Source organism: Rhinopithecus bieti, unplaced genomic scaffold, assembly GCF_001698545.2.
Source record: "Rhinopithecus bieti isolate Rb0 unplaced genomic scaffold, ASM169854v2 scaffold_641, whole genome shotgun sequence".
Lineage (NCBI taxonomy): Eukaryota > Metazoa > Chordata > Mammalia > Primates > Cercopithecidae > Rhinopithecus > Rhinopithecus bieti.
Window position 1 is genome coordinate 1,400,803 of NW_016803417.1, and position 21,621 is coordinate 1,422,423.

Below are 21,621 nucleotides of genomic sequence, written 5' to 3' on the forward strand. Positions count from 1 at the left end.
GGAGAGAGAGAGAAAAAGAGAGAAAGAGAAAGAGTCCTCTATCACACACTGTTTACTACTTTCAACAAATGGAACCAATCAGAAAGAAAAAATTGGGGTTTAGCTTCTGAACCGCCTGGAAATGTTTGGTAGCTCCAACTGCTCCTGCTGCCTAGTGAATAAAGTCTCTGAAATTAACCTTCAAGAGTCAACCTTCTAAAATTAAAAACAACAAACAAACAAACAACGCTTCAACATTCTCACCCTGGAAAAAAAGACTGCTTGCCAAATTCAAATCTGCCTTGGCCAAAGTAACCATTAGCAACTCATCCTTTAAATGAGATTATAAAGAATTTCCCCTTGACGTTGGAGAAAACACCTTTCATGTGACCTCCAAACTATGTTACTTATTTTAAAGGTACACAAAACAAACCTGTCTTTTTCAGTTTTTGCTTACTCTCAAGCTGTGCTGCTTACAGAAGTCTATGGGATGAGGAGCCAGCAGGATGGTTCCCTTGCGGGAGAACAGGGGTCCCAGGCTCGCTAGATGCTGGTCAGGTTCTGCTTATCCAGGGGTTGGTAGTCGTCCCACAGGTAAGCTCGCGGTGGAAACTCATTCCAATGCATACCTGAGTTTTGTACTCTCTGAACATACGCTACAGCTCAATAAAAAGTTTACTTTGCAACCAAGGCAGAACAAAATACCCACTGCCTCTCACAAGATAACAAAAACACCTTTGTATGTATGCACAGCCTGCAGAGAAGCGCACTTTCAGGAACGTCCAGCCCATGTAACACACACACGTTACCACAGCAGGCGGCAGCTGGACCCACAGAGGGCCAAACGCCATCCCTGAATAGAATCACTCTGCAGTTCCAATCTGCCACTCCAAAAACATTTTTGAGCCTGGCAGTTAGCACCTACTTTGAGAAACTGATTTTTTCTATTCAAACCAGGAGAGAAGGTGGAGTTGGGTGTTGTTTTGATGGAACAAACTTCATCAAAAATAACAAACATAGGTGGCACTGCCCGGACAGAGTTACAATAGATTTTATATTTTAAAAAAGCGGATACTTACCTATTTGGTCTTCAGGGATCAGCGACTCGATGGGGGGGTCCAGCTCCGAGCTCTGAGACAAATAGTTCTTGACCTGGGTCATGAACTGCCGGATGGTCTGCAGCATGTCGGTGCTGGACACGTGGCACTCCTTGTTCTCCTGCAGGAAGCTCACGTAGTCCTGCACTAGGCACCCGAAGTAGGTGCATTTGTCCCGGGACAGCTCGGCTATCCTGCGGACCATCCGCTTCTCCGGGGTCATGAAGGAGCTGAACACCCCGCTCACCTTCTGCAGCTGGGACTTGACGAGCTTGGGCAGCACGAAGGAGCTGCTCCTTTTCTTTTTGGACTTGATGGGGGGCGCCATGGTCTCCTGGTCACTCTCCCCCTCGTAGTCCTCCAGGCTGCTGTTAGTGTCCGCCTCGTAGCCAAACAGAGGCATGCTCCGGTCGAACTCCAGCGAGTCGGAGGAGGAAGTAGAAATGCTCATGTCGCTCAGCCGCTGCCGGCCTCCATGGCACGGGGGCCGTGATTCAGAGCTGGGCGGCGGGGCCCTTGTGCAATCCCCCGGGGCGGCCTCAGGCGGGGCCCCACCTGGGCTGCCAGCTGTGCCCAGCTCCAGCTCCGGGCCCGCGCCCGGCCGGCCGCCGCTCAAGGTCTTTGCGCCGCCCTCTGCTTCCAGAAAAGAAGCCTGCTTCTTCAGCCGGGGTGGAGGGATGGGAGTTGGTTTCGTTCCAGGCAGAGCTACGTTCCCATGTTTGTTATGGTTGACTGTTTCTGGCATGCTCGTCTGGGTTTCAGTCCTGGCCAGCCGAGGGCTTGTGTGGAGACTATTAATAGCGGGTGGCGGGGGCCTGGGTGGGGGGGACCGAGTCCGCTCCGTGCCATTCGCGTTGGGAGTCCTTGTGCTCGGCCGTTTCAGGCCTCCACTGAGGTCCTGGCTGTGCACTTTCAAGAAAAGGGGATTAATAAAGCACAGGGCCCCGTTGGTCTGGCTGCACTCCAGCTCTGAAGGCGTCCTGGTTTTGATAGAATGCACTCCATTTATAAGGCAGAGCTGACGCAGGGAGGCAGGACAGACACCGTCGTCGGAGGACAGAGGCCTATGGGGAGGTGGAGGGTTCGGGGGTTTGCTGTCAGCTGGGGAGCTCCAGAAATCTGAAAGTCATTATCAGTGAACACAAGAATGTAAATACGGTACTCTCAGACCATTCCTTCACAAATTAAAAAAAGCACACTGCATGACAACGCGAGTCTTGCGGGGTGGGGTAGGGGGTGCGTTGTACTCGGGTTTACTGCATTCCTTTACTGGAAAGGGCAGAAAGCCTGCCAGGCCCAGCTGTGGGCTCACAGGAAAGCTCCAGGGGCCTGTCACTTCAAAGCCCTGGAGAAATGGCTTGGCCAACATAGGATTCCAGCCCTGCCTTTTCACAGGTAAGTTAGAAGAAAAAAGGGAATGGAATTGTTCCAATATAAGCTCAAAAAAGGTCACTGGGGCTTCCTGACTTGCTTTACAAAAACTGAACCGACTTACAAAGCAACACCACCCTTTCCCAACAACTTCTCCTGGGATGCCCTCCACGGTGCAGCTGCCAGTCAAGGAATCGGGCCTTGAAGTTCCCCTTTAATGGGCAGGACCAGCAGCTGGGCCTGGGGGATGTTACACAATCTGCCTAGGGTTTTACACATTCAGCATTAAAACCACCAAAGGAGGAAAACTACATTCATGGGTTCCATCAGCAGAAAAACCACAGCAAGCTTAATGTGCAGTGCAGGCCCAACCATTTACCTTTGTGGTTTGGAGCCCTTCCTTCCCAAATCCTATATAACCTCCTCACCGTGCTCATAAATATGCAATGCTCTGCAAAGTAGTGCAGATTGCTTATTGATCCATACTACTTGTGTCTCCTCTTGCAGATGAGTCTCAGTGTTCCATGTAAGTTGAGGGAGGTAGTGCTGTGATCAGTGGTGCCTGTTATAATTTCCATTTGGGATAGGTTATTCTTTTTTTTTCTCTTGAGACGGAGTCTGGCTCTGTCACCCAGGCAGATGGAGTCTGGCTCTGTCGCCCGTGCAGTGCCACGATCTTGGCTCACTGCAACCACCACCTCCCAGGTTCAAGTGATTCTCCTTCCTCAGCCTCCCAAGTAGCTAGGACCGCAGGCACATACCACCATGCCTGGCTAACTTTTGTATTTTTAGGAGAGACGGGGTTTCACCATGTTGACTGGGCTGGTCTCGAACTCCTGACCTCAGGTGATCCACCTGCCTCGGCCTCCCAAAGTGCTGGGATTACAGGCGTGAGCCACTGCGCCTGGCCTGGAATGGGTATTCTCTATCTCTAGCTATGCTTTGCAGTGTGTTTCTTTCCCATGGGCCCAGAATGGCTGGGCATGGGAAGACTGAGGTGAAGCCCTTTGGGAGCCCTGCCTTATCTGGGAGGTGACAGCCGTGTCACCTGCCTTATGTAATCCGTCCTGCATCCTTCCTTCTCTCTCCCTACTCCTGCACTGTCCAAGAAAGCCAACAGCCACAGGTGACTATTGAGCACTTGCAGTCGGCTAGTGCAACTGAGGAAGTGAGTATCAAATCTCATTCAGTGTCATTCAATTTAAATTTTAGAACTGATGCTCAGTTCAGTCACTGGAAAACGTTTAAGTATCTTTGGAACTCCGTTATGAGAATCTACTTTTTAAACTGTGAATTTAATGAAATCTAAATATAAGCCATGTATTTCTGACAAACATTCAGGGCCTGAGTTGAGATGTGCTGTAAGTATAAAATATACATTGGGTTTTCAATACCTGGTATGACAAAAAGAATGTAAAACATTTCATACCTTAAAATTTTTTTAAATTGGCTACATGTAGAAATTATAATGTTTTGGATATATTAAATACAACAAAGTAAATTATTAAAATCAACTTAACCTGTGTGGCTGCTAATACAGATTAACCTTATGTTTCTATTAGCCAGGACAGCAGGTCTTTGAGAAACGACTTCCATCTCCTTTGAGTCCTCCTTAGACTTATACTGTCACAGCTGTAAAATTTTTGTAAGGCTTTGTATACTTAGTTCATGTGTGTATGTATCTCCCATATAAACTACAAATCTCATTGGCAGTGGGTAGGGTCACAAGGAGTGAGAGGGGATCTTATTAATCTTTGAGTCCTTGGTCTAGGGCACAAAGCAGACCCTCGAGAAATATTAGTTTGATGAACAGTATTTTTACCGAGGCACAGAATTTTAAAATATGCTATCTCTACACAAAATGGATAATATGCACTTTGAGAATCACAAGTCGAATACATGTTAATTAGCCCTTAGTCGCTTCTGGTTAGTAGCCACTGAAGCAAACTCTTTTCCCCTCTCTTTGGCATAGCACAAGCATTGTCCTTGATACTCCGGTCCTTCAGACTCAGCACTATGCACACAGGACCATCAAACTGGAGCTATGTGGACAGAGGTCAGGAGAGAGAACTGAGACCTGGTGCATGTCTTCAAGAGGCCTGGAATCTAGCTGACAATATTGACTTAACTTCAGCAAGTATTTTAATCTCTCTCCAAAGGTATGCAGAACTTAGTTGCAAGAGAAGGTGCCAACTTTAAAATAGGGACATTTCTATGGCCTGAGAGTTTTACCAGGATTCTCTTTCCAAATCCCATTACCCCGTCTTGCCATCTGACAGGCCTGAAACACAGAAGGCAATCCTTCTACAGATACAATCTAAGTTTCATGGCTGAGCACGGTGGTGCATGCCTGTAATCCCAGCACTTTGGGAGACCAAAGCAGGTGGATCACCAAAAGTCAGGATTTCGAGACTTTCCTGGCCAACATGGTGAAACGCTATCTCTACTAAAAATACAAAAATTAGCTGGGCGTGGTGGCAAGTGCCTGTAACCCGAGCTACTTGGGAGGCTAAGGTGAGAGGATCACTTGGACCTGGGAGGCAGAGTCTGCAGTAAGCTGAGATCTCAACACTGCACTCCAGCCTGGGTGACAGAGCAAGACTCCCTCTCAAAAAAAAAAAAAAAACCAGTTTCAGCAGAAGGGAATTCAAAGCCATGCCCAGGCTCCTCTCTGAAGCTTCCCTGGAAATGATACTTGCTTCAAAACAAGTTCTTTAAGAGAAAAATATGCTGGAGGAGGAAGACATACATCTTTTATTTGCTGGGTCAAGTATCATAGTGAGTGAAGTCCTAAAATCTTAAGAGAATTTCCTCTTTTGATCTAGGAGGAACATTTTTTGCAAAAGCTAAACCCACATAGATTCCCCCAGGGCAATGGGGAAAAGAGGTTAAGGTGGGTGAGTTGTATGTCTTGATCCATTGTCAACTATTGTCCGGCAGAATTGTGCGGACTTAGGGGACATCGGCAAAGGGACAGGACAGGGAAGCAAGTACCCAGCTGCCAGAGGAAGGATCCATAACAGGTTAGGACATGGCCTGGAGCAGCAGGACGAGAATTGAATGACGAGAGAGGAAGTGGGACAGATGTTACTCTAGATGTCTGTGCTGTCAAATTCCTCAAAGCACAGAAGTGCCATCAATGCCCATGTGCTTTAAAAAAAAAAAAAAATTGTGCATGCGAGATGCACTACACTGGATTTCCCTTTCTGTCAAGTGCTGCCTCTCCCCAGCAAGATTCCTCAGAAAAGGAAGACATCAACACGTTACAGATGTTTACATGAGGACGTCAACATTTTGGGTAGCCCAAACTCATTGATGGAGAAGTTGGAGAGACTGACGAAGCAATGTAGCCTCAGTGAGCCCACCATTGACTCTGCTCCGTGGATTCATTTTTAGATAGACCTAGGCAGGGGGCACACACTTACTTAGTCCCATCTGGGCCAGTTCTTCAAGCTGAGCCTCCGACTTGGCTGTTGAAATGGCATAAGGCAACTTCAAGGTAAACGGCAGAACATCCCTGATTGTTCAGAAAAAGAGAGAATGTTTGCAATTACATGTCTGATTTCTATCTGGTGTTTATTTTCATCATAGAGACGTTTTAGCTTAAACTGTTTAAAATGTCCTAAGTAGACACCATACCATATCAACCAGAAGTAATCTTTCCTGGTGGTAAAACTTAACACTTACAATTCCTGTCTTATTACCACACTCAGCACAGGCTGAGAGAAAAGCCAGCATAGTTTCAGTATCAAAGTAGGGACCCAATTGCCCTGCTGAGTAGCTAAAAGGTATGTAGAGTTTACATCAGAATTGCTGACTCTGTTGGCAGATCTGGCATGCATATAAAACACTATGTGCCAATTTACTGCATGCCCATGTGAATGTTGGCCGGAAACTGCCTGGGCAGGAATGTGGAATCCTAAACTGAGATGAATTAGCCCATTGCCTTGCACACTGCAGGCTCTCAATGAATATCTGTTGCCTTTACTTATGAAATCTTCCCATTAGAGCCCACACATTGGCCTTGGTGTGCTAGAGACAAAACTTTCTCCTGTGTTTGGAGGCAGAGCTTCTCCAAGGTACAGATAGATACCCAGGGTCTTCTTATACTGCATACTCTGATTCCAGAGGTCTGGGAGGAACTGGAGATTTGGCATTTCTGCCAAGCTCTTAGAGGAGGCTGATGCTGCTGGACCCTAGACCGGACTTTGAATAGGAAACCAAGTCTAAGACCCCTCATGCCAATAACCCCAGCACCCAAGCAGCGTGGTGCTATGTGCAGATGAACAAACACACATGGCAGAGAGAGCAACAGATCCAACAGGAGAGAGCCAGCCAGCATCAGGGGCCTGCCACAGCCATGGGCCATGACTTGCTTGCTTGGAAAGGGCAAAGGCAGACTTAAACATTTGCTCATGTTCATACACAAAGGTTATGACCATGCTCTAAGCACTGATGAATTCCCCACAGGGCAAAGCACGACACTGTCCTGACACAGACGGCAGAAATTGCTTTTGAATGAATAAATGAATGAATGAATATTCAATAACTATGGCGACTTTATCAAAAGGGAGGGTTTGTTTTTTTTCCAGTGGTGACAGTAGTCTTACAAAGAAATAATTATTCATTCATTTATTCCACAGATGTTTATGATCATCTGCGATGTGCCAGACATTGCATCAGGGGCTGGGAACAAAACAGACGGAAATTCCTACCTGCATGGAGCTCCACATCAGAGGATACCGATAGATTATAAACAAATACACAATTTACAGAATCTACGAGGAGATGCATGACATGGATAAAAGTGAAGCAGGAAAGAAGAATAAAGAGTATTTGAGTGTGAAGGTGGCCAGACAAGGCTTCATGAGCAGGCAGCATTTGACTGAAGATCTAATGGTGGCCAGGGGTTAAATCATGAGGGGAAGGAACTTCCAGGCAGCATGAGCAGCAGGTGCAAAGGCCCTGGGGTGGGGAGGGTCTGGCATGGATGAAGAACAGCAAGGAGGCCACTGTGGCTGGAAGGTGCTAGTAAGGAACAAAACTTGGAGTCCTGCCTGGATTTTGTCATCATGAGACGTGCTGAGAATTTCCACTGGCAAGAATAATGATACCAAACAACCTATTGTTTACAGTAAAATTAGGCAACATTCTTGGATAAACCAGATTAAATCTGGATGACTGGAGAATTTTGGAGCCATGGAAGCTGTTAACAATGAATGACAAATTAGTAAGTCAATGAACAGAAAAAAAAAAACAAACCAAGAATGTTTTGACACTGTACTACTCTGCTAAGGTAAAGCCAGGAGGCTGCTCTTTCTTTGGGGTCAGGCCCAGATCACCTCTTCCTTCCACGAGACCTTCCATTTGTCCTCAAATGTTGTGAGCACCCCCTTTGCTTGGCCACTTGTGTCTGTTTGAGATGAAGCAGGCAGCACTGCAGGGGATGGCTGTGTCTTTAATAGCTGCTGCCTGACCTGGCAGGGCGGCAACCCTGATGATAATCTCAAATGAAGATTAATGGGAACCAGAACCTTGTAACACCAAACTAGCCTGTAAATATATGTTTGTATGGCCAGACCAACTTAATTAAAATCTACTTTCCTCAGACAATTTGGGGGGAAAACTGCATACAACAAAACCAACCTATGTTTATATTAAGCTTTTACCTTGCTCAATGCAGTACCTGGAGCTTAAACATCATGTGACTGGTTTTGATTTTTCTTAATGATATATGACAGGAAGCCACACCTGTCCTTGGTTAATGGATGCTTTCAGGCTTTGATCTACTAGAAAATTAGATGTTGTATATGCATCCTCTCCCACTGTGCCAACCAGGGTGCATCCCAGCATCTTCACACACACGTGCACACACACAAGCATGCGAGTGCACACACACACACTCACACAGGGATGCCTTTTCACTTACATCCTATTAAAGAAGGGGGCCTCAATTCTAAAGCTTGCATAACAGACAAACAAAAGCCATCATCTTCGATATAAATGTTTCACCCAAGACTTAAAACATGTACAGTCTAGATTCATTTTGTTTAACTTTGCTCTATACATAGATTTCTAAAGGCGAGGGGACAAAGATCATCGGGCAACTACTATTAAATGACAGCAGGCACTGTAACTCGTGTGGGGCCTGGAACAGCCCTGGGAGGAAGCCGTGATTCCCCCATTCTGTGGATCAGGAGCAGATGACGACGCAGACAAGTGAGGTCCCTAGCACACCCTCGCAGAGCTAATGGAGGTGAAGTGAGGGTCGAAACCCAGATGTGTTGGGCCCTAAGGTCTGTGCAGCTGAATAGTATGGTGGGAAAATATGGGCTTTGACATTAAGGCAGGCCTGAGTTCAACTCCCACAACTGTCACTTACTGATTGAATGATTGTGGGCACGTGCTTCACTTTTTCTGCCTCAGTGTTTTCATCATCCTAATTTACAGGGTTGCCATGAGGATTAGAAATATGTATGTATGGTGCTTAGCACAGATACAGAAGACCCCTAAAATTATTATTTCCTCTATTCCTCTATTCTGGGCTGAGGACAAGCAGCATCAGCCTCATCCCCTGGGAGTTTGCTGGAAATGCAAAATCTCAGGTACCATCCCAGACCCACTGAACTGGATTCTGCATTTTAACAAGACTCCAAATGACTCTAGTACTCTCTTTACTACACTGATAACACCAAATCAACAGAGTGCTGCCAGGCATTGGGGGCGAAGGTGTGCAGTCACTATTTGTATTCTCAACAACACTTTTCAGTGAGCCTTCCCACTATGGCAAATCCTATGTTTATTGATTCGTGAATTCTCCTATGCAATGCATATTTGCATATGCATGCTGTGTGAAACACCAGAACCAATAATCCGATCATTTTCTTTACTTGAATATATTTATATACTAACAACCAACTAAAAAATGTCACAAATATTCTTGTAAGACTGGGTAAATCAACTACCAATTGCCAAGAACATAGAAAGTAGAAAGAGAAAGAGATGAGTAGAAAGAGAAACAAAAACATCAAATATCTTTGCATGTTGGAACAAACGGAGAAATTAATCTTGGCCTTCCTAGCTGCAAAACATCAATGTTGGAGTTTTCCTCTAAGTACCTTATATATTGGTATCAAGCTTTATAGTTTATAAGGTTTTCATATACTTTATCTCCTTGGATCTTTAAACAGTCCTGGACAGCAGGCCCTCCAGTCTACCATGAACACTGATGGTATCTTTTCTATGCTATTGCCAGATATTGCTTTGTAGGTGTAATGATTTTTCCCAACAACTCCACAACTACCAAAAAGCAAGCTGTGAAAAGTAAGTATCAGCCGACTTCACCTCTGGCCAACATGTTAGCATTGATACTTACTCCTCCAAACTGGTTGACTTTAGGCCAGACCAGGTGTGTGCTTCCCTGGGGATGAGTGTGTGTGTGTGTGTGTGTGTGTGTGTGTGTGTCAGGGGCTGTGCTTCTGCACCAGCCTCCTCTCTTTGGGCAGCACCTTTCCTTACACAGGCTCAAGTGATCCTGCCCAAATCATGGCAGGCAGGTTGCATCCTCTTGTGAGGTGCTCCCAGGTACTGGTCCCATTCTCAGCAAAGCCCTCACTTTCCTCCTGCTGGTGAGCAGCACTGAATTCCTCCTCTGGAAGTGCCTCCCCTTCCTGAGGCCATTTATTATGTGGCTTCAGCTGACCTGGAGACTTCAGGGGTAAAGAGCTTAGTGGCTCCTGGCTGGGCACGGTGGCTCATGCCTGTAAGCACTTTGGGAGGCCGAGGCAGGCGGACTGCCTGTCAGGAGTTCGAGACCAGCCTGGCCAACATGGTGAAACCCTGTCTCTACTAAAAATACAAAAATTAGCTGGGCATGGTGGTACATGCCTGTAGTCCCAGCTACTCAGGAGACTGAAGCAGGAGAATCGCTTGAACCCAGGAGGTGGAGGTTGCAGTGAGCCAAGATCACACCATTGCACCCCAGCCTGGGCAATAAAAGCAAAACTCCAGCTCAAAAAAAAAAAAGAGCATAGTGCCTCCTGCCCTCTGGCAGAGTCTAGTCAACAGGCACTTAGTCTTTGAGAAACAACCTAATCCTTAAATGAAAATAAACTGAGCCAAACTCAAATAAACTCCCCAGCCTGTATGTGTGATTGCTGTGAGAAGTGATGTCTGAAAACATCGTAGTAACACATTTTCCTGTCTCTGCCATATCAGCGGCCATGCACAGACAGAGAAGGTCAAATTGAGTCCAGCCCCATAAGAGGAGGCAATGCCGATCCCTGCAAATAACAAGAATTTTGATTCTTACTGAAAAAACACGTGATGTGAAAAAACTGTTATTGCTAGAAAGAAAAAAAATGGAAAAAAAAAAAAAAAAAAGAAGGCCTTTCACACTCTGTTTACTCTGGTTAATATTCTGATTTTGGGCCGGGTGCGGTGGCTCACACCTATAATCCCAGCACTTTGGGAGGCCAAGGCGGGTGAATCACCTGAGTTTAGGAGTTCAAGACCAGCCTGGCCAACACGGTGAAACCCTGTCTCTACTAAAAATACAAAAAATTAGACAGGCATAGTGGCAGTCGCCTGTAATCTCAGCTATTCAGGAGGCTAAGTCAGGAGAATTGCTTGATCCCGGGAGGCAGAGGTTGTAGTGAGCTGAGATCGTGCCACTGTACTCCAGCCTCCTGGGTGACAGAGTGAGACTTCGTCTCAAAGGAAAAAAAAAGAAAAAGAAAAAAAGAATCTGATTTTGGAGTTAACGTTGTGTAGAACAAAACAGCTGCTTTGGTTATGAAAAGGACATGGGCACCCAGTTGGCCTGAAGGACAAGACTGACGGGCCGGTTTAAGGAACCCACATTTGTAGAATGAACTCCATCCCTTGCAGAGTTTTCAGAGGCATTATCATGAACCTTTCAATGTCACAGGTTTGCATGCTCAGTCGCTTTCTGTGTGTATGTGTGTGTGTGCATGTGTGTGTGCATGTGTGCACGTATGTGCATGTGTGCGTGTTTCCTGCTTGATGGGTCTGGCTGAAAGGAGCCCTGGGAGCAGCTTGAAGAAATAATCATATGAAGGAGAATTTATTGTTTGGAGGGGTTGGGGTAGTTGTTTTGACCTGAAGCCTGGCATGGTGTGAACTAGGTGAACCTGTTCACCTGGGGAACATTTTACTTAAGTAACCAGTCTTAATCCATCAACATCAAATAGGTGGCCAGCCTCCTAGGTCCTTTAAGAAACCTCAGGTTAATTATATCCCACACTCCAAACAGGGCCTTGAAACCATATGAGAGGAAGAGGCCTTACCTGCTGATGCAGTAGAAAGCAATGAGCCGGAATAAATCTGCAAAACTGATTCCTGAGCCTTCCAGGGAAAAGGCTGGAAAAGAGATTTCAGAAACCAGCTGATTCTCCCTGAGCACATTCTGGGATAGGAAGAGCCCCCTAACACCACGTGTGTGGGACCATCTGAGTACTCTCAAACAAACTACCATGTGGCTTATCAGAACCAGCTGTGCAGAGGAGGCATGTCAGCCAGCAGCCACCGGTAAACAGCCGATGATCTGGAAGTTCATCGCTTGACTCATTCCGAGCACATGCTCCAGTGCTTGGTAAACAGACCAGGACAGACTCAAGTTGCACAACTGTCTTTTTTTTTTTTAACTTCAGAACACAAAGGGCAGGGGACAAGGGGCCAGTCTGTCTGGATTGTATCAGCACGGGACAGGGCTTGGGGAAGACCAAGACGCCTACTCCCCTTGATCCCTTGACCCTCCTAGGACACACACTTCCCTGGTCACTCCTTTTTGTCATAACAGGGCACCTGTGATAAAAGCACAGGGGAGAAGGAATGTAGAGCTGGGAGGATACAACGAGGTTCCCCAAAATCAGCTTTTGGTTAAATTCAACATGAAAGATTCCAAAACTGGCCAGGCATAGTGGCTCATGCCTATAATCCCAGCACTTTGGGAGGCCGGGGAGGGAGGATCTCTTGAGCCCAGGAGTTTGAGACCAGCCTGGGCATTATAGTGAGACTACATCTCTTTTTTCTCTCTCTCTCTCACTTTTTTTTAAAACAAAGATTCTAAAACCCATTTACTTGGAGTGTTGTTCCCCCCTCCACCCCTGCTCCAGTGTACACATTTTCTAACACAGAAGACATATTCTGGGCTGGCCGCAGTGGCTCGTGCCTGTAATCCCAGCACTTTGTGAGGCCAAGGTGGGTGGATCACCTGAGGTCAGGAGTTCAAGACCAGCCTGGCCAACATGGCAAAACCCCATCTCTACTAAAAATACAAAAATTAGCTGGATGTGGTTGTGCACGCCTGTAATTCCAGCTATTCGGGAGGCTGAGGCAGGAGAATCACTTGAACCTGGGAGGTGGAGGTTGCAGTGAGTCAACATCGAGCCACTGCACTCTAGCCTGGGTGACAGAGCAAGACTCTGTCTCAAAAAAAAAAAAAAAAAAAGAAGACACATAGTGGCAAGATGGTGTGGTATTTTGCTCATCTTCCAAATGCTGGAGCAGCAAGTGGTCTGACTTCAAATACTCATGAATTTGCTAGCCAGCCGTCACACAACCTCAGCTGAGCAACTCACACTGTTATTCCTCCTAACAGTGAAATATCCTCAGTTTTATGAAGATTTCCTCAATCCGATGTGTTTCTTCTCACTCCATACCCTCATTTATTTTGCTTATTTGCTTTGTTTTTTTTTTCTGAGACAGAGTTTCACTGTTGTTGCCCAGGCTGGAGTGCAGTGGCGTGATCTCGGCTCACTGCAACCTCCACCTCCCGGGTTCAAGCGATTCTCCTGTCTAAGCCTCCCAAGTAGCTGGGACTATAGGCATGTACCACCAGGCCTGGCTAATTTTGTATTTTTAGTAGAGATGGGGTTTCTCCATGTCAGGCTGGTCTCAAACTGCTGACCTCAGGCAATCTGCCCACCTCAGCCTCCCAAAGTGCTGGGATTACAGGCCTGAGCCACTGCGCCCGGCCGCTTATTTACTTTTTTGTATTATTTTGTTTATTTCTGTAGCACTCCCAAAAAACATCCATACCGCTACACATATACCATCACAGACACACAGAAACAACAAACACACATGTGTGCCGCCATTTGTAGAGTTAAGTAGGAGATAACTGATTTGGAGCAGGTTAGCTTCTCCAAGCCTCGGTTTTCTCATCTGGAAAATGGACTATAACAGTACTTTCCTTATCTGCCAGAAGGGTGGTGTGGGGAGCTGAAATTTTAAAAAATGAAAGAATGTATGTGAAAGCACTGAATCCAAATATGAGGTGTTGTTCATTATTAAGCTGCACTGTCTGTAAGTGATGACAACATATCTGAATATTTATTTATTTGAGATAGAGTATCGCTCTGTTGCCTAGGCTGGAGTGCAATGGCACGATCTCGGCTCACTGTAACCTCCGCCTCCCGGGTTCAAGGGATTCTCCTATCTCAGCCTCCTGAGCAGATAGGATTAGAGGCTTGCGCCACCACACCCGGTTAATTTTTGTGTTTTTAGTAGAGACGGGGTTTCACCATGTTGCCCAGGCTGGTCTCGAACCCCTGGCCTCAAGTGATCCGCCTACCTCAGCCTCCCTGAATGTTTTTTATACCAAGTCCTTCCTTCACCTCAATTCACAGAGAAAATAAACAGGCCCTGGCTGGGAAGGGGCCATTGCAGTGGGACCCAGGCCTGTGATAACTAGTTATGACCAGGCTAATGCTTTATTTAAACAAGCTCTTTTAACCTCTTGAAGTCACCTGGAGAGAATTGGGGAAGTGATAGAGGCCTCGTCAAATTATGGGGGAAAAACCTTTGGCCACAAGGACCTCAATGAACAACCAGGAAGCTTCCACACACATTGCCCACACTTCTAGAAGAGGAAAGGAAGTGGCTTCCGACCAACACATCCCGTGCTCCACTTTGGACATTAGGGAGGAATTTCAAAACCAGTTAGATCTGTGGCATCTTGCCTCGTGGACTTTTACATATATATTTTTTGTTGGGCTGTTTTTTCCTTTTTAAGACACAGTCTGGCTCTGTCGTCCAGGTTGGAGTGCAGTGGCACGATCACGGCTCACTGCACTTAAGTGATCCCACCTCAGCCTCCTGAGTAGCTGGGACTACAGGCGTGTGCCCCCATGCCTGGCTAATTTTTTTTTTTCTTTTTTTTGTAGAGATGGAATTTTGCCACGTTGCCCAGGCTGGTCTCAAACTCCTGAGCTCAAGCAACCCTCTGGCCTTGGCCTCCCAAAGTGCTAGGATTACAGGTGTGAGCCACGGTGCCCAGCCCCTCACAGACTTTCAAAAGTCAATTCAGAATTCCTTAATTAATTCACTTAATATAAATTCATTATCAATTCACCTAACACATTATTAACTCAATATGAATTCATTACCTTTCAAAGAGTGGGTTTGCAATGTACCTTGTGGTTGCATCCTAATGTATTTACATTATTGGCTGGGTTCCGCCTGCTCGTGCGCCTTTCGGGAGGAAGCTTTTCCCTGGCGTCCATGACCTTGCGGCCTTGTGAGATTGAGGTTGACAGTTGAGCTGGAGGTGGATCACAGTCAGCCCGGCAGGTTTTACCCTCCACTGACTGAGTTAAAGGTCATTTGGCTCAGCAAGATTGTGCCCTCCCGGCTGAGTAGAATCTCATCTCAGCCCTGAACTTGACCTCCATCTACAGCTTCAGCTTCTCCAAATGCAGGAGGTGAGGTGCTGGGAAATCGGGAAGCAAGAGATTGGAATCCCAGGCTCTGTCCGTCTTGCTTCTGAGCTCTCTCCTCCAGGCCTGCTCCTCCCACTCCTCCCCCTTTGATGTGCAGATCCATCTTCCGATCCTTTCTTGGAGGCTGGCAGTACATCAGAACTGCCTGTTCCCTTTTTTATTTACAACTTGGCCTCCCGACACTTCACATTTCCAATGACCAATCATGGAACAGCAGAAAGGAAACCAACGCTACTGAACACCACTCTCCCTCAAAATATTCGTCAAAAGGTTGGATTCTGCCTCTGATGAGCTGCATTTCACAGAAGACTGAACACTGATTGCCTGGAGGGAACAGGTCTGCTCAGGGATTCTTTATTCACGAAGAAGTGCAGACACATGCTTTAGGATTAGATCCTGTAAAAGGGCTCTCTCACTACAGTCTCCTTGCAACTTAGTCATTGGCAAACCTGGGAACCGAATTCGTGTTCCACTTAACTGGGTAGTGGGAGAGAAAGTCAACCTACCATATGCCATGCAGTAGGTATGCACACTTAATATTCAGGTTGTTTGACTCATTAACAACTCAGAGGTTACCATCACCCCATCATACAGATGAGAAAACTGAGGCTCCTGGAGTAGGTTACCTGCCTAGTCATTCAATGCCAAGACTCAGACCCCTATCTGCCCATCTCAAAACCAGAGCTCCTTCCACTTCCACTCCCTGCAGAGCCCCGCGGCCCTCATGTCAGTCAGGACCGGAGCATCCAATGACCACTTACTGTATGTGCTTTCCTTTATGGCAAATTCCTTGAGTGGGGCCCCAAATTCACAGGGCAGGCGGAGGGAGAGGACTTTCTTCTGCATTTTGGTAGATTTATGAACCAGGAAGATCTAGTGGAGGGAAAAGAAATAAAGCTTTAGGAAATATTTAGAACGTTGGAACCCAAGAATCTGGTTTCCCTCACACCCAGTGAATAGAGCCCCTTCATATCCACACTGCATGGCTCCATGGAAGAAACTCTCCTGCCATAGAAAGGGGTGCTCAGTGCCCAGGCTGCAGACACCTTTGTTCATTACTGGCTTCAAAAGAATCCTGTTTTCCTCTGACAAAAGCTTCTCCGTGGGGCTAAGAATTCCCCTAGTCTGCATAAGCATTTTCAGTTTGGTGACTGTTTTACTGCTGGAGTTACATTCTCCAGCCCCGTCTTATATGATGTCTTATATGAGTTATATTCTCCAGTCCCTGTCTTATATATCTTGGTTGGTGAAACCTAAATTCTAAACACAGGTAACATGGCTAAACCATAGGTGGTGAATTGGGAGTTCATTGGTTAACCTGGCTTACGAGGATATTTACAATAGAAATTCAAGTTTGTTGCCAACAGTGAAAAAGCAGAAGTTGCTTTGTTTTTCGTTTTCAAATTGAAATCTGAATTTCTAGCTCCTTCTGGAAAATGAGATGACATAGTATGACCAGGCAACAATCTACTGGAGCTGAAAAATGGCTGTTCCATTTGGGCGATGGGTGGATGCACACTCAAGTTCACTCCGGTGGACATGGAGGCTGTCCATTTATTCCTGAGTCACTTCACATTCTACCAGTTCCCTCAAGATCCTAATATTGTCTTTAGACACGTGCTTTAAAACAGCCCAATTCCTAGTGCTGATCTCAGGACACCATTCTGGCCCTCATCACTGCAGAGGTAATTATGCTGTGTACTGTTGTGCAGGCCGTGCACTGCACAACTCCAGGAAGCACCATTCACCTAGTCTACGAATGAAGTGACTCTCCCTGGAATGTGGCGTGTGGCAGCCCAGCTGGGTCCTGGTTCCCTTCTGTGGAACATGACCCTTCTCCAAGGATCTTATTCTGTCTGTCACGCTTCTTTAGCTACGTCTCTTTCCTCTGCATTTAAACACCTTACTCTCTACCTCTTCTCTCCCCTACCTTTCTACAGCCTTTCATTTTTTCCCCACCTAATCTTTGCTCCTCTCTTTATCTCCAGTTAATAGCTTGTAAGATACTTTATTTAGGGGGTGCGAAGATGGGTATGGGACTTCAGTATCTGGTGAAGAATGGGGCTGGAAGACCTTGAGTTCTCTTTTCTCCTGGCACCATGGGGATGAATCCATAGGGTTCATCCAGTAGCGGGTTCTGGGAGTCAGTGCCTCTGGGACACCCTAAAACTGAAGCAGATGCTTCCTAAATAGCATCCTGATGGGTAAGAGGCCGAAGCACTGCGGAGAGGCAGCTGTTGGTTGTTAGGAGAAAAGTATCACTCCCTTTTACAGGTGGAGATCCCCCTGAGCTTTGGGGTTGGGGAGTGCAACCTCTAGGCCTTATTTTTTGAGGACTGCAGGCTTACATTATATCAGGGGTTGGCAAAGTCTGGCCTGCAGATGAAATCCATCCTGCCATCTGTTTCTGAGTAAAGTTGTATTGAAACACAGCCAAGCTTGATCATTTACATATTGTCTATGGCTGCTTTTGCATGACAATAGCATAGTTGAGTAGTTGTGACAGAGACTGTATGGCCTGCAAAGCCAAAAATATTTCACTTCACCCTTTACAGAAACAGTTTTTGGACGCCTATCTTAGATTGTAGAATAATTAAGGATGGGCACCCCAAAAGCCCACTTCACACTTCACTCATGCCTCCATGGCCAGTCTCTGAAATCCTCCTCCTTCATACACTTTCAGCCACCTGCTTTTCTGTCTCTTCTTTTTTATTTTATTTTATTTTATTTTGAGATGGAGTCTGGCTCTGTCATCCAGGCTGAAGTGCAGTGGTGCAATCTCAGCTCACTGCAACCCCCACCTCCTGGGTTCAAGCGATTCTCCTGCCTCAGCCTCCGGAGTAGCTGGGGTTACAGGAGCATGCCACCATGCCTGGCTAGTTTTTGCATTTTTAGTAGAGACAAAGTTTCGCCATGTTGGCCAGGCTGGTCTCGAACTCCTGACCTCAAGCGATCTGCTTGCCTTAGCCTCCCAAAGTGCTGGGATTACAGGCCTGAGCCACCATGCCTGGCCTCTCCCTTCATTATTGTTGACTGTCCTGGTCCACATTACTCGTGTCCTGGCCCTGCCCTCAACCTGCCCCATCTCATCAGGCAGGCCCTGTGCAGGGATCAGGCAGGCGGATGGAGAGAACATGCCTGGCTTGTTTGCCACACAGGTCTCAGCAAGAGTGGACGTGACCTACCCTGGGAGGCGGAGCTGGGCAGGGTATTGCCTAGCTCTGCAGCAACTTCTGTCTTTGGAATTGTTTGCAGAAATGCAAGAGCAGACAATTCAACAGGCTGAAAGTGAGGCTTCACAGAAGGTGAGGCAATCCTGATCCTACAGAGCAAAACTAGAGGCTGCAGCTCTGTGTTATGGCCAAGGGATTCTTTGCAAAGATGAGAAAGCACCATGCCTTGTTCCCCTGAGCATGTTCTAGCAGATGTCTTAGTTCTGCCTGTTTCTGCCTGATGAGGAATAAAGAAAGATTCATATGTTTTTTAAAAATTGAGAACAGACAGACTCTGACTGCTAGGAAATTCAAAAATGTATTTGGTGCCCAATTCTTATGACACTCCTCAGCTGGCTACTAATGGGATTTTCTCCTTGCTTCTCCATCTAGTTCTTAGTCTCTCCCCTGTGTTGTGCGTGAAGTCTTATTTTATCTGTGACTTACTGTATTTACCCTTTGGAAGTAGACACTGTACACAAGTGCTGTCCTCTATAACTTTGTACTACAATGAAAATGTTCCATATTCTGCACCATCTAATATGGTAGCCAGCCGAGGCCAGAGAGCACTTAAAATATGGCTATGATAACTGAGGGGCTGAATTTCTAATTTTATTTGCTTTAATTCTTGTAAATTTAAAGAGCCACATGGGGCAAGAAGCTACCATACTGGACAGCACAAGAGATACCAATCACTCTTTTTTTTTTTTTTTGAGACAGATTCTCACTCTGTCGCCCAGACTGGAGTAGAGTGGCACAATCTCTGCTCACGGCAACCTCCATCCACCTCCTGTGTTCAAGTGATTCTCCTGCCTCAGCCTCCTGAGTAGCTGGGATTACAGGCATGTGCCACCACACCAGGCTAATTTTTGTAATTTTAGTAGAGATAGGGTGCCACTGTGTTGCCCAGGTCGGTCTTGAAATCCAGGCCTCAAGTGATCTGTCTGCCTTGGCCTCCCAAAGTGCTGGGATTACAGGCATGAGACACCGTGCCCGGCCCCAGTCGCTTTTTTGAGGACCTTCCGCAAGTCGTGGAGTGGTCTGGATGGGACAGACAGTGGTCTTGGATAGACAGTAGCTGAGGAAACCATATTAGACTTTGGTCTGTGTGGAAAGCCCAGGGTAAAGAGGACTACAGAGCAGGCAAGTCTGTGGACACAGAACTTTTGAAGGCTGGGTCCCAAGTTGGATGGCAGGACCCTGGCAGAGCTCCCAGGCTCAGAAGGAGAGGAAAGCAGCAGAGGCCACCAAGGATCCCAGACCCAGGCTCATCCTTAGTGTCTGGGCTCAAGAGGTCAGACCCAGGCTTCTGGCCAGTGGACCCTACCCGCTACCTAGATGCCCAGTTACTCTGCTGAATCCTTGTACCTCCCATGGTAACTGATCAGATAAAGACAGAAAGACATGCCGTGAAGGTCTCTGTTCCTGGGTTTCCAGAATACTTCTGCATTGAAAACCAGTTACACATCAGGAAACATGCTCCTTACAAGCTGGGAAGAACTTTCTGGAACTAACTCCAAGTGTTTTTCTTTAAGCCAGCAGCAGTCCTGCCTGCCTCAACCTGCTTCCCGAGGTTCTGAGTCTTACCCCCGGAGGCTGGGCCTGCAGGACCTCTGCTGCCTCCTCTTCACTCAGACCCAGCTGCAGCCATATGGGGTGGGTGTGGAGAAGCCGGTCCAAGATGCTGAGCCTGTTAGAGAGGCTGTCATAGCCTGAGTCCCGGGCACAGGTCTTCACGTCCTCTTCCTCGGAATAGCCACCATCCTTGTGTCTTACCATGCTAGGAGAAAGAGAAGCGGCAGGGTCAGCTGGCTACAGTACCATTTCCCTAACAAGGAGACCGTCCCTACAAGTTCATAGGCCAGGCTTGCCACCGCACATACCCCATCTTGTGATTGCCCCCTTAATCATCTTCTCTTCCAGACTGAAAGCTTTCTGAGGGCAGACACATTGTTTTATTTTACCCTATATCTTTAATATTAAAAAGAACACTTTGCACTGGATAGACCTGACCTTCTATTTCTAACCCCATTTTCAAAAGTTCTAAGCATCCGAAATGCCGTTTATTCAGGCTTTGTCTTCTGACATAAAACATGTTTTTTTTTTTCTTTTTTTTTTGAGATGGAGTCTCATTCTGTTGCCCAGGCTGGAGTGCAGTGGTGCGATCTGGGCTCACTGCAACCTCCGTCTCCTGGGTTCAAGTGATTCTCCTGCCTCAGCCTCCCGAGTAGCAGGGATGACAGGCACCCGCCACCACGCCTCGGCTAATTTTTGTATTTTTAATAGAGGTGGGGTTTCGCCATGTTGGCCAGGCTGGTCTTGAACTCCTGACCTCAGATGATCCGTCCACCTCAGCCTCCCAAAGTGCTGGGATTACAGGCGTGAGCCACCCCGCCTGGCTGACATAAAACATTTCTAACTTTGAGGACAGAACCCTAAGTGCAAAATAGCATGGATGGTAACCGTCAGTTCCTAATGCTCAGTAGCATTTCTCATAAGCACAGCCATGCCCCAGTCTAAAGGCAAATGCGCTCACACAGATTTATTTTGTACCTGAATGAATGGATTTTATTTCTTCTCACAAATCTAAACATTTTTATTACTGACATTATTTATAATAAAACTTCACAGAGGAGTGATGCTGTGCTATTTGTAAAATCATGTCGACATTATTTATAATAACTAAGAAGTGGAAACAACCCAAATGTCTGTCAGTTGATGAGTGGGTGAACAAAATGTGGCTGAGCGTGGCGGCTCACGCCCGTAATCCCAGCACTTTGGGAGGTTGAGGCGGACAGATCACTTGAGCCCAGGAGTTCGAAGCCAGCCTGTGGAACACAGTGAAATCCCATTTCTACTAAAAATACAAAAATCAGCCAGGTGTGGTCAGGTGCACCTGTTGTCCCAGCTACTCAGGAGGGTGAGGTGGGAGGATCACTTGAGCCTGGGAGGTTAAGGCTGAAGTGAACCATGATCCCACCACTGCACTCCAGCCTGGACAATAGGAGTGAGACCCTGTCTCAAAAAAAGAAATCTATTTTTACAATGGAATATTATTCAGCCATAAAAAGGAATAGAGCACGGATGCATGCTGCAACATGGATAAACTTGGAAAGCATTATGTTCAGTGACAGAAGCCAGATGCATAAGGCCACATACTGAATGACTCTATTTACATGAAATATCCAGAACGGGCAAATCTACAGAGACACAAAGTAG

The 21,621-nt window shown here is 46.6% G+C and overlaps 1 protein-coding gene across 11 annotated transcripts in view; it reads right to left on the bottom strand.

Annotated features, from left to right (window-relative positions):
- The window catches only part of RIN2 (Ras and Rab interactor 2), a 262,198-nt gene that overhangs the window by 31,641 nt on the left and 208,936 nt on the right, over positions 1–21,621 (bottom strand). For 9 of the 11 annotated variants that reach the window (XM_017883330.1, XM_017883322.1, XM_017883355.1 and 6 more), the window contains 5 exons: positions 19,990–20,182; positions 15,952–16,063; positions 11,756–11,828; positions 5,873–5,964; positions 1,059–2,195 (listed from right to left, as the gene is read on the bottom strand). In XM_017883330.1, coding sequence (XP_017738819.1) covers positions 1,059–2,195; positions 5,873–5,964; positions 11,756–11,828; positions 15,952–16,063; positions 19,990–20,182 — 1,607 coding nt within the window. Of the gene's footprint in view, positions 1–1,058; positions 2,196–5,872; positions 5,965–11,755; positions 11,829–14,857; positions 15,128–15,951; positions 16,064–19,989; positions 20,183–21,621 lie in introns of those variants that run through there. The other 2 variants (XM_017883391.1, XM_017883383.1) reach the window with 2 other exon arrangements.